This window comes from Nelusetta ayraudi, unplaced genomic scaffold (genome assembly GCF_046127955.1).
Source record: "Nelusetta ayraudi isolate G7.1 ecotype Tasmania unplaced genomic scaffold, CSIRO-AGI_Nayr_v1 ptg000072l, whole genome shotgun sequence".
Lineage (NCBI taxonomy): Eukaryota > Metazoa > Chordata > Actinopteri > Tetraodontiformes > Monacanthidae > Nelusetta > Nelusetta ayraudi.
Window position 1 is genome coordinate 277,214 of NW_027466122.1, and position 13,260 is coordinate 290,473.

The 13,260-nt window shown below is 45.0% G+C and overlaps 2 protein-coding genes across 3 annotated transcripts; both read right to left on the reverse strand.

Annotated features, from left to right (window-relative positions):
* Nucleotides 1–905: 905 nt before the first annotated feature.
* Nucleotides 906–4,160, reverse strand: LOC142899424 (uncharacterized). The gene is made up of 5 exons (XM_076042978.1): nt 3,944–4,160; nt 2,426–2,480; nt 2,276–2,339; nt 1,412–1,798; nt 906–1,321 (listed from the first exon to the last, which is right to left on the reverse strand). Exons 3-5 carry the CDS (start codon nt 2,333–2,335, stop codon nt 992–994), a joined length of 777 nt encoding a protein of 258 aa, XP_075899093.1. The 5' UTR covers nt 2,336–2,339; nt 2,426–2,480; nt 3,944–4,160; the 3' UTR covers nt 906–991.
* A 1,914-nt stretch (nt 4,161–6,074) lies between these two features.
* plekha3 (pleckstrin homology domain containing, family A (phosphoinositide binding specific) member 3) lies at nt 6,075–10,494 on the reverse strand. 2 transcript variants are annotated; one of them, XR_012928766.1, is made up of 9 exons: nt 10,126–10,494; nt 9,225–9,341; nt 8,966–9,115; nt 8,312–8,433; nt 7,906–8,010; nt 7,749–7,792; nt 7,381–7,475; nt 6,664–7,211; nt 6,075–6,324 (listed from the first exon to the last, which is right to left on the reverse strand). XR_012928766.1 is itself a non-coding variant. In XM_076042977.1 (8 exons), exons 1-8 carry the CDS (start codon nt 10,163–10,165, stop codon nt 7,102–7,104), a joined length of 783 nt encoding a protein of 260 aa, XP_075899092.1. In that variant the 5' UTR covers nt 10,166–10,494; the 3' UTR covers nt 6,075–7,101. The 2 variants fall into 2 exon arrangements, 1 of the variants encoding a protein (XP_075899092.1); XM_076042977.1 differs by having other exon boundaries at nt 6,075–7,211.
* Nucleotides 10,495–13,260: the final 2,766 nt, after the last annotated feature.

Genomic DNA, 13,260 nt, shown 5'->3' on the forward strand with positions numbered 1-13,260 from the left:
TGATATATATGTATATGTATATATATATGTATATATATATATGTATATATATATATATGTATATATATACATATATATATATATGTATATATATATATATATATATATGTATATATATATATACATATATATATATGCATACATAGTGAGATAAATTAGATATATTGTGAGATATATGAGATAGAAGTGAGAGATATAGTGAGATACATGAACATTCAAGAAGTGGTCTGCGCGTGTGTGTGCGTGTGTGTGTGTGTGTGTGTGTGTGTGTGTGTGTGTGTGTGTGTGTGTGTGGCAGTGGAAAGACCTGGATCTTGATCGACTTAATGGCCACACACACATGCACACGCACACACACAAGTATACACTGCACAACAAGCCTCTTGTCTTTGTATTTTTTTTTCTCTCAATCCATGGAAACTGTGCGTGAAGTTTGGCCGCTGATGTCGCCTGCAGCCGGCAGGAAGTCACGTCTTTTCCACTGCTGGCGGCCGTGACGGCCGACTTCCTGGTCAGGACGTGACGCGACGCTGGTTGTAAATTAGTGACGCTGCTGCGTGCGTGTGCAGGCATAACAAGTCAACAAGATTTGGTCCTGCACTCAGTGACACACCTGCCAGACGTGGTTATATTTTAATTTTCCTTACTACCTGACCTTCTGATCTTATATGTTTGACATGACAACAACATTTTCATATTTATTTACTCAGAAGCCTTTTGGGGTTGTTCAGGTTTATTAATTTATTCCTGAAACATTGCAGGAGAAGGTCTACAGTGCAAACAATCTCAAAATCTTTTTTCTTTCCATTCAGCTTCCTTCCAATTCTTCATTTTCACACACAGACATGTTTTACTTTTTTTCTTGATATTACACTAAAACCAGAGAACCACTTCTCTTTAATACCTCAGAGTTGTAATAGTATAACTTTATTTGCAACTGTCAGGACAAACTTGGAATAATATTGTCAGACGCGCCGGCCGACACTGCGGGTCATCTGGTCACGTTTGCGGGACACAGGTGGTTCCAGTAGGGGGTGCTGCGGCAGTACCAGCAGTGTTGTGGACTGGGCCCCTCCAGATGTGGCTGGGATGCACTTGGGGCCCAGAGGGCAGGGTGGGGAGGTGGCGGGGGGTGCATCATAGCAGGCCCGGGGAGGCCGGGCGCTGACCTCTGACCTCCGGCCGTGGGCAGAGTCACGAGGCGAGGCTGGAGCTGCATCATGTGATGCTGTTGTGACAGCTGCTGTTGATGGACGGGCGGATGTGGCCACTGTTGCCACGGCGACCCGGCCTGTAGGTGCTGGTGGCCGCCTCCCTCGGCCTGAAGGTGCTGGTGGCCGCCTCCCTCGGCCTGCAGGTGCTGCTGGCCGCCTCCCTCGGCCTGTAGGTGCTGCTGGCCGCCTCCCTCGACCCCTGCGGCCTCCTCCGCCACCTTGACGATGCGAAAGTCGTCAGTGTGGTGGTTCTGCGGCAGCACCTGGAGGTTGAGGGTGGAGACGATGGTGTCGGGGCGGCTGAGCGGCACTCTCTGACTCGACTGCTCCTCCTCCGTCTCCTCCTTGGTCTCCTCTGGTCCATCACCTCCAGGCTCCTCCAGCAGAGACTCCTGGGAGGAGCTGCTGGAGCTGCTGCTGCTGCTGCTGGACTCGGCCTCCGACTCAGACTCCACGTCTGGTCCAGAGTCTTCAGCGGAGGAGCTGGACTCGCCATCGCCCCCTAGCCAGGAGGTGGAGCTTTTCTTGTGGTTGTAGCAAGCGGCACAGCGAGACAGGCTGAGGAAGCCGGCGCCCGGCCTGGACTGGACGGACAGGAAGAGGAGAGTCAGAGCTGGTTGGCTGGTTGGGGCCACATCATTTTCAGGGGTTTCACGTTCAGTGCAACTGCATTTTGAAGTTTTTCGTTTCTGTCTCTCCACCTTAAAAAGCTCCAATCTAAAATGTTTTTACATGAACTTTTGACTTAAGAGCCAGTCAGCTTCTAGAATTCATTTGAGAGGAGAGTTAGTGCACAGCTTCTGCTGCTTAGTTGAATTTGTCGTCGGATGGATCTGCAACTCTTTGGTGTTAATTCAGGGCTGTTGTCTGTTTTGCTGTTTGCTCTTCAGTATTTTTTTTTTTAAATCGGGTTTCTCGGTCACCTTGTCCATTGACTTTACTTTATTCTCTTTGCAATCTCAGTAAGTCTCAGTGAAGTCACCGAGTCATATATGGAAACTTCAAATATTTTTTTTTTTTGTGAAGAAAGGCTCCATCTTATCTCGTAAACTGGTTGCTACCTTGGTGCAGGTGGGACTCGCAGCCTCCTTCTCCTCCTTATTTACCCCGCCACCCTCCATGAACCTGTTGCACAGTGAAAGACAGAATGTCAACCTCGAATGAAAGATATTGCACGACTGTGACATGACTGGAAAAAAAAATCCAAGCACCTTTTTCATTGGTGGACGACTCCGGCCAGTCTTCTCAGGCAGGTCTTCCGTCGTCCTGCAGGTGCATCATTGCGAGAGAGGAGCTGCTGTTAGCGCCAGAGCCGACTGACTTTAAAAAAGTCAGCCAAGGAAAACCGTGTAGTGTGCAGGGGGGGCGGGCTCTACGCGGCTGAATGTGTTTGCGCAAAGGTAATATTTGAAAGTGTACATTGAGTCCATCTCCCTGAGGGCGTCCAATGTCTCTGTGAACAAGTAAACTATTTTGATGGGAACAAACGTACATTAACATAACGTTCATTTTGTTAAAATATCACAAAACAAACAGTAGTGTGAAAGGTCTGTTGATCCTTGGGAGATTTGGAGATGGTACTTTTACAAGTGTTTATGTTTAAATGACCCAAATGCACCTCCTCCTACATGCAGCAATTGCAACCGCATCCCTCAAAGGTACACCTATTCACCTATTGGCAGCAGAGAGTGGGTCAGAGATATTTAAAGGTCTTGTGTCATGCAAAATTCTCCTTTGGAGTGAATAATTTCTTTTCTGGTCCAGCCTTTACCAAAACACACAAAATGTGACAATGTGTCAACACCAACACCTCCTTGCCAGGTTTTAGTCAAACCACCCCGTTAACACTTCTTTTGAGAGTTTTTCCTGTGAGGCTTCATCCATTGGAGTCCAGGCATTTCTCATCTATCGGATCTACCAACCCAATCAGAACCGAAGAGTTTCAAACCGAAGCGCTCAGGTGTCTCATTGCTAAGCTCTTCCAGCTTCTGCGCATACAGCTTCTGACCAGTGGAATTTCCCCCATTAGGGCTCGTTTCAAACAGAGGAAATATTTGAAGAGGCATCACTGGCCTGCTGCGGTTAATCCCAGCAATTACTCCGCATTGTCGTCAAGACTTTGTTTCATCCGTGCGCACCTGACCTGACTTAAGTCGTGTTGAAGCGAGCAGAAAGTCCTGAAAAACTGAGCTGGTTGTTAAAATGATTGTGAGAAGGAACAAGAATCTTCTTTCCACTTCTGGACAGCGACGGTCGAGTCGGAGTTAATCTCATGTTTAGGAAACAGGCTCTTCCCGTGTTCCTGCTGAGGGAGGAGGTTGGTGGTCATTAGTTAAGAGTCTCTCAGTAAGTGAAGTATATGACTTATGAATATCGGAGGCTGTGGATGAAAGTGAGTGTTAACAAGAACTTTTCGCGTCTAAACATTTAATCTGAATATACCAGATTATTTCTGATTACTTGTAAATAGTATTTATTTTCATTTTCTATTTTTAAAGAAAAAAAAGTTTTGTTTTTTTTTTATTTGATTATAATTTATCTAAAGAAAGAAATAATAATTGTATCTCTATGAAAGGAACAAAATAAGTCATATATAAGAACTTATTCATTTTACGCATTTACTGAGTTTAAGAGATTGATCTAATTTATTAATGTTTCAGCCCCACAAATAATATGCAGTAAATAAAAGAGCTGCAATAAAAGCAGCCCTAAAACTTGACTTAACTTACTTTAAGTGAACATCAGCAGCCGTCAGTCACTCATCCTGCCGCAGGTCCTACTTTCTTGTGTTTCTCTCTTCCAGTGACTGTCGTGCCCTCCTGGTCCCTTCCCCTAATGTGAACGTCAACAGCTGCGGCCGTCCACGCCCAGCACTGTGTGCCTTCCACGTTCTGTACACAATCAATCCGACGCCCTCAGTGGCAACGCAAAGGCACCACAGCGACAGGACGCACCATCCGTAAACACCGAGTTCAGCGTGTGTGTGTGTGTGTGTGTGTGTGTGTGTGTGTGTGTGTGTGTGTGTGTGTGTGTGTGTGTGTGTGTGTTCATTTAGAGGGAATATCAGAACACAGAAATTAAGTGGTTTTCTATGTTTCATTCAATTCATTCATTATCTCCACTGGAGGACCACACATCCTCACCTTCTCTGTTTTTAAACTGTTTGTTTCAATGAGACGTGCAACTGTGGTGAAAAATGTGGAAACGCTCTGTTTGCGATATGTTTTATGTCCACTAGATGGCAGAAAGGCTCTCATTACTGAGTGGGAGACGTCACTGCCTGTGCAGTCACAAAACAGGTTTCGCGTGTGTGTGTGTGTGTGTGTGTGTGTGTGTGTGTGTGTGTGTGTGTGTGTGTGTGTGTGTGTGCGTGTGTGTGTGTGCGGCTGATGATCTGCAGGAGCCTCTACAGCAGTGCAGGATCAGTCTGGAGAGGAGATGTGAACGTGTGACTGAACAACAGCATCTCCACTGAGCTCCACGTCACTGAGGGACTGAGCGATGAGGAGGTCAGCAGCCGCCAACATGAGGTCAGGCACCCGGAGACCAAGAAGAGCCTCCACCACCATCTAATTAGGTGCAGCCAGATCTTTGAAGCCTCACCTGGGCAGCAGGGACGTGGTGTTGACACCAGGTGTGAACCCTATTCAACCGTCTATTAGTGTATCTGCAGTGATAGCGAGCCGCTATTGGTGTGCTCGCAACACTGCGTCCCCTCCTCGTTCACTCTCGATCATCGAAGGTACAAAAAAAGATCAATCAAGTGAGAAAGTGCAAAACACTTGGAGAGCATGTTGGGGAAAGTGACTCTTTTTATTCTTTTTTTTTTTTTTTTTTTTTTTTTTCCTCGGTTAACAACTGAATCCAGTCAGCCTTGTTTCATCTTATTGTCGTCCACATGGCAGCATGTCACAAGTCATTACAATTCACAGATGCACACACTTCTGCGGAAGTTTGCAAACATCTCACGAGCCGACTGTTAAGAAAAAAAAAAAAAAAATCACAGAAAAGGCATTAATGCAAAACCCCAAAACTTAGTTTCACTTTCCCCGCTAAATTTGCAGCTGAATCCTGATGATTGGCAGCAGGAGATTCTGTTCTTGGCTTTGGCAACAAAAAAAAAACAAAAAAACAAAAAAAAAAACAGGGAAGAAAGTGCAGCTACTCTCACGCAGCAGGTGAGGAACAAACGCAAGAGCTCTCGTCCCAATCCTCGAATGAAGAGCTTCATTGGTGAGGCATGATGCACAGTCAAGGCATGATCACATAAAAATATAATACAAACGTCTGACGGGTCACAGAATAAATAAACCTGGAAATTTTGAGTTTTTTTTCTTTGTACAACTAGTGAAAATAACAGTGACTTGATTTTTTTTTTATATATATATATATTTTTTTTTTTCTTGCTGATTATGGACCTGAGCGTGCAGGAGCAGGATGTGATGTGTGGCAGGTGCTGTGGCCAAACGTTGTATTTGTGAAAACTAATCACAGCAGCATTGTTCTCATCTATCGATTGACACGGCTACAATTTGTAAGAAAAATACATTTTAAAATTGAATACGACTACATTTTTTTTCATCTTTCAATAAAGAAAAATTTTGAATAAATATTTGTTTTGATTGTATGTTTGTTTTTTTGTTTTTTTACTTGTATCTTCCTTCTCTGATAGTCTTTAATTCTCTAAGGACTGAAAGTGCATTTGCCCTTTCTCAGGTTTCCATCATGTTTACATGACATGAGATCGACGATGGCATTTTCATTTGTAATATGTATTTTGTGAACGGAACAGCACTGTCTTCACAGTCCCAGTGGATAACATTTACAGATGTCTACTGGCATAAAATGAAGCATAAACTACGCATGTAGTCTATGCTTTTGTCCCATATCTTACACACCGCCGGGGCTTTGGAAATGACAAATAGAACTTGCGACGGCAACATTGTAACATTCACTCCGTACTGGAACCTGCGCAGACGTGTCTGGAGAGGAGCAAGGCGACGCTGGAGAAGCACAAATACTTCAAAGGCAGGAAGTTGAACACATTCAGGAATCTGTTCCACTCCGTCAACCACGAGCGCCCCCTTCAGGCAGGAGATGGGTCGCTCGGCTATGGAGATGGAGACCGCACGTTAAATAGCAAAAAAAGATAAAGAGCATCACCTTTTTTTTTCTGGGATGCAGACTAATATATAGTGCAAACTTTGGCGTTTAAGGACCACAGGCTTGGTGGGTCTCTGTGTGAGTGAAGGAGCTCCAGAGCTGCTGGGGAGGAGTGCAACAGACTTCTTCTCTAAATGGCATTTGCCCCCAAAAAATAAAGCTAAATTAAAAAGAACAAAAAAACAAAAACAACAGAATGAGTCAGACAGGTGCTTAAATAATACAGGTAAGGCAGAAGACAGCTGAGCAGGAGATGCTTTTCTTTCCACTGACACAAGTCACTTACATCCAGGACGTTCACTAGGTTCACAGACTTCTTTCCAGGATGGGATCCCTGTGGAGTCCAGGGACGGACGGACAGACAGAGGGACGGAGGGAGGAGTCAGCGGCTTCCACTGTCACAACCTCAAATACTTCAAATTCACATCAACTCAGGTTTGAGCTGCCACAGGACAGCAAGGGGTGGAGTGTTTGTCTTTCCCTGCACCGAGACCTGAAATACTGGCAGACAGCCTGAAGGACGGACGGACGGACGGACAGACAGACGGACGGTCGGACGGCCAGTCCAAAGTGCGTGTGAAGTGTTGCTCGGTCAGCTGACTCCACAGGAAGAAGCACAAGGACGATCCAGGAGGAGGGAGAATGCCGGCCGTTGAGCTGTTGTTGGTTTCCCTGATTAGGGACTCGCCTCCTCAGATGGATTTTGCTTCGTGAAGTCGCCTCCTCAGATGGACAGGTCGGTGTCTGTGTCAGTGGGCGTGGTCTTTGAGCTGACCAAGCCCACTCTCTCTTCTGGAATTGAGCAGGGGTCGCCGTTCAGGCCGGGCAGGATACCTACGATAGACGCAGACGCGGACGCACAAGAAACAAATGCATCAATGAGCAGTTTTCCTAATGTGCGGTAGAATTCTTAATCCCTGGCTCGGAAGAGGGAGTAAGGGAGCAAAATGTCGTCGATGAGGAAAAATACATATATATATAAAAGAAACACATTGTATCTTACTTTCTGTATCGTAAACAGAGCTGTCGGAACAGGTCCGGTTCCTGCGCGCCGTCGTCGACCGCTGAGCTCCCAGGTACTCCTTCAGCACGCCCGACCTGAGAAAAAGAAGATTAAAGAAGAAAAGTTCTGAGAGACCTGGAGGCCAGAATTAATGTGAAGCCATCAACAGTCCTAACAGTGTCACTCAGATCAGTTTTCATCCTTGACCTGGTCTAATTCAGAGAGCTGCTCAGTCTGCACGTTAGAAATCAACAAAATGAAACTAAATTCACTGGTCAGAAAATCGCTGTACTGTAAAACTGTACTGTTGCAAACTGCTGTGACTGATGCACAAAAGTGGTGTGTGCACGGTGCTTGTTTCTGCTCACCTGTCAAAGCTGTACGTTCCAGGGTGACTGATGGACCTCTTCATCTTTTACCAGACAGACAGACAGACAGACAGACAGACAGAGGTCAAACACGTTGGTTAGACTTTCTAAAATGCATGCGACAAAACAAAATCCAAAGAAGTCCATTCATTCTCACCCTCTCAGGAGGTCTGAGGTCAGGGGTCAGGCTCTGGTTGGCCATGCTCATACACTCCTCCAGAGTCCTGATGAAGGTTGCGCAAGTGGCACTGAGAAGAGACGCCTGCAGAGGGCCGAGAACAAAACTTAAACACCAAGGATGAAAAGAAAATATTACAACTACTACTACTACTACAATACATACTTCAGTATGGCACAGCGCCCCCCGCTGGGCTGGTGTAACAGTATGCAACTTTTGCCATCTGCCTGTTATTTTGCAAGTTAAAATAATCTAAACTATTATTTTTTATTTAATTCCCGTGACAACAATTTCATTTTTAACTGGTGGCAGAATCTCGTAAAGACTCAAATGTGAAACAAACCCTCTCGAAAAGAAATAAATCAATAGAAAGCCCTGACATTACCTCTGAGGTGGGCGCAGTCTCCGGGTCGTCGCCGTGCTGAGACTGGATGGTTTGCACCTGCTGGACGAGGAGGTCACAGTAGAGTCGGAGCTCAGACATCTTTGTCTTTAAACAGTCGGGGCCTGAAGGGAAAAGCACATGAAAAAAAAGAAGCGCTCATGCACACGCAGCACTCAGAGAGTGTTCAGGGACGTCCGTCTCACCCTGAACGTTTAATTTGACAAATATTTGACAGCAATTTAGATTCAAATGGCAGTTAAAGTGGCGCAGGATTTTTTTTTTCTCAGTTCTTTGTATATTATGGTTACACACGTGAGTCACTTGTGTGCAGAAGTGCATTTTTGCCACACTAGAAAAAAAACCAGGGCCGAGCATGACGCTACAACATGAAAACTATCGCGCTTCTAAACAATCATTTTCACGTTATAATATGAAGCTATGACGTTATTTCGTGAAAGTTTCATGTTTTAAACGTGACACTTTTCACAAAACGACGCGACGGTTTCACTTTTTTTTTTACGTAATAATTACCATGTTATAATGTGAAACTATCACTGGATTTCTTGATAATTACTGATACTGAGCCCTGGTTTTTTTTTCCTAGTGTGGCAGCAATGCGCTTCCATACCGGTGCATGCAAGCTTGCGTGCATACCTCTGTGCTTGTGGCTGTCCAGGGTTCCAGCCTTGGACGAGCCCAAAGCCACCAGCCACCTCTGCCTCTCGGCGGCGTTCACGGCACGGACATAGAAGTGCTGCTCGCCGGGGATGATCAGCTCCAGACGCGTCACGTCCGTCGGATGAACTTGGAACATAATAACAACGCGGGAAGAAAAACGTTGATGAGTGTCACCGCGTCAGCGTCAGGGCGGTCCACGCGGCCCGGTCTGGCAGGATTCACGGCACTCTCTAACCTTTGATGTCGCACACAGACATCTTGATGGAGCCCTTGCTTCCCTTACCCACGTCGTCCTCGCTGTCGTAGTAAGAGATGACGCCGTTGTCCAGGACGAACCAGCGCGGCTGCCAGCCTGAGGAACGACAACACGAGACCAGCGTCAGTAAAATTAAAAAAAACAAACAAACAAAAAAAATAACAAAGCAAACACAACACTTGTCTTTTGAATACAAAGACAAGTAACACAAAATAGCACATGATAAAGAGATAAATGCATGATATCTGTCTGCAGACATTTCCAAATAATGTTCTTACAATGTAAAAAGTTGTATTTCCCCTTAGGAATCATGACATAGTATAATGTTTGTAAATATTATACAGGATGAATGGATGGATGGATGGATGATGGAAGTATTTTTTGCACCCTGGTTAATATTAATGTACAGGAGTTTCCCCAAACTTTAAAATACATGAGAGTGGGGAAACTTTGAGACGATTCACGTGACGCTCAGCTCATTCCCAGCTGACCGCTTAGTGGGATTAGAAAAGTTGTCAGCGGAACCTATTTTGGGGCCTTCCAATTTCTGTGATATTATTAATAGACATCGCATTCTGGTGCTGTTTGGATCACATGCAAATTATAATCCACGTTTCCATTCCAGCGACGGCGGTGCAATCGACCAAAGCGGATTGTGTGTGACCTCAGTATCTAATCGTTGGTGTAGTTTCGTGGTGGGGGGGAATGGCAAGTGTGAATTCAGTTTGGATAGTTTTTTTTATATTGTATATTTTCGACAGTTGAAGGAATCAGCAGCACTGTCTGCAGACAGAAGCATCGTTGCATATGGCTGGTCGGTCATCCAGTTAGAGGCAAGTTGGTGACAAAAGCGTTTCCGACAGCAAGACACGGCACTCACCCGTCATGTAATTCGTCCATTTGTACAGAATCCCCTCCATAACTTCTTCACATTGGCGAGTTCAGTCGGTTTCTTCGCGCCGTGGCTCGGCACAGCTCGGCGAGGCTAGCATTAGCATTAGCATTAGCATTAGCCGTGACGTTAGTGCGAAACTGCGTCTTCCGCAACAGGAAGGAAGCTTAGAGATAAATACACATCGCGGTGCGCCGCGTTTGCCTCGACAAAAGTATGTTGCTATTTGCGACGTGTGAGCGCTACAGGCCAAATGCGTTGACACGACAGGTGCATTGTCAAGGTTTGTGACAGCCGGAGGAGTGTACCTGAGCTGGCCAGCTAGTTGATGGACAGTCAGCTGATAGCGAGATAAATGTCAACACTACAGGACCCGGCTAGGGACAATTTCAGGAGGAAATAGAACGTATCAAAGTGCATTGCCAGGAGGCAATTGCTGCTAGTTCGCGTATGTTTTTTTATTTTTTAATTCAAGGACATCCGGCCTCTTATGTACTATAATAAATTTATGTTTAAAAATAACTATCAAACTAAGGTATTTTACACTATCATTCAAAAACGTATACACACCCGTTTCTTCTTTAAGACATCAAATATATAACCAAGATATGTGGATTAATGTGGCAAAAAATATCTAAATATGTTATGTTATACGTATGTTATGTGTTCAATCATAGTTTTTGTGCCTTGAGTGACAATCTGGTGTAATGTCAATAGTCATGACAATGAAAGAAACATTATTAAATCAGAAGTACATGTCCAAACTTTTGACTGGTATAGTATAGTATAATAATGAAATCAGACGAACTGAAGAAAGCCAAAGGCAGGTGCTCACAATTCTTAATCTCTCTTTATTGCATTAGAACATACATTTCTCATATATATCTATATATATATACTTTATAAATGTGAATTTGTACACTACAATCTTTTATTGTAACATGTTAGAAAATACTTGTAACGTTTCAAAACATAGCACTAAAAACAGTTACCAAACAATAATTATTACATTTCCTCGTTTTTGTTTTGTTTTGGCCACCAAGAACAAAAATGAAAAAAATAAAAATAAAAATGAGAGACATGAAAAAAGGATGGCAAAGATGAAAGTATGGATGAGGAGAGGAGGGAGTCACCACGGGCAGACACGGGCAGTCGGGCTGTCGACTAGACATACAGCGGTGATCACAACATGGTAGAGACGAGGAGGAGCAGAGCGGCTGCAGCAGGTTGGTCGTTTCATTTCAAATCAACAACAACCCGAACGCACGTGTAAAAAGACACAGAGTTCAATTACAGTAGCCACCAGGTGGCTGCAGCAGCTGTTTGCGACTTAAATCCTCCCACCTACACTGGAACAATTTCAGGACTTTATTTTTTTCCAGGAATATTCATATTGTTTTATCAACGGGCTATTTTACTTTGCTCATGTGCAAGAAGTCATTCATGCCAATAAATCAATTCAGGTGTTAAGACACGCAGCCTTTCAGCAGTGAATCTCAAAGTGGAATCAAGCAGCTGGTGAGGAACTGAGAGGGAAGACGCGGCAGAGCGCCGGTGCAGCTCAACCTGGACGCGTGATGTGTTTGAGCGAGCCGACGGCCACCAGCTAACACACACACAGAGGGGGAGGAGTCAAACTAGAGGTACAGACGTGACGAGCGGCACTGCGGAGGGTGGGGGGTCGGGGTCAAGGGGTCAAGGGTTCAGCAGGTGAGTGGATGTGGGTCATCACTGAGACACGAGGGGTTCTCTCCTCCTGAACCCTTTTCTGAAAACACCAACCTGCGTCAAACACTTTGTAACACCACACAATGATTGTCCTCTTGAACGTGCCGCGTCTCCTTTGACTTCTTTTCTTTCTTTCTTTCTTTCTTTTTTTTTTTGGACCCTCATCCCCTCATCGTTCACCCGGCAGGGATTTATTACCCCTCTCGGCACACACGTCCACACAAGACCCTGTGATCGTAATGGGCACACGAGTACACACAGTCTCTCTCACTCACTCTCTCTCACACACACACACACACACACACACACACACACACACACACACACACACACACACACACACACACACACACACACACACACACACACACAGGAGACAGATGAACACAGAGCGAGGCGGCGCTGCTGAGTGATGTGTGAGCAGGGAGCGGAGGAATCGGGCCGAGCTCGTGTTGATTGTGACAGAGCTCGGCCGGTTGGCCGAGTGTGAACAGACAGAGCAGCCTGATACCGATATGACAATCAGCGCCAACAGCCACACAACAACCAGAAAAAAAACAAACCAGGATGTTATAGTCAGACGTCCGATAAAACTGAAGGAAATTAAAAAAAAAAAAAAAAAACAGTCTCTGCCTCATCAACGGTAAGATTTGCTTGTTTTCCTCAAAGCATATTTTCAACATTAGATCACTGTCTCCTTATTGATAACAGACACACAGATCAACAAATAAAATCATCACTTGGAGCCGAAAGAACAAAAAAAAAAAAAAAAAACGACACATATTCAATTTCGCTCACACTTTAGGCGTAACATTTAAAATTGTTAGACCTTCTTTTAAGACTTTCCAGTTTCCTCCCTCCCTCCCTCCCCCCTCGGTGAGCAGTACGGTGGTGTTCATGATGTAAAGTTCCTAAGGCAGTATCACAGTACAGTCCATAGAGAAACAACAGCAGTACAGAATTACACTGGCCTGCCCAGAACCCCACATCCAGCTCCTGTTTGACACTGACCTCATCTGGATTGTAGTTTGACTTTTTCTTTTTGTCCTTTCTTTGAAAGCCTCAGTTCATTCGAACGCTTCACATTCAAACCAGGCAGAGACGAGCGGAGGGAGGGGAGGGGAGGGGAGGAGAGAGTGTGGACAAAAACCTTTTTTTTTTTTGGTTTTTATTCATAAGGGGTGAAATTTCATCTGGTGTGGTGCCCTGCTAGCTCAGCGGGCTAAGGCACATGCCAACTCGATCAGTTTTTTAGGAAACAGCCAACGGCCAACAGTGCATCTACCACACTCTGCTGTGACAACGACGACGACATCAACAGAAAATCATCACGGCGAGCTAATTTATTCCAGTTAGTCAGCTGGCACTGTAGTTATCTGCAGGAGAGATTTTGTC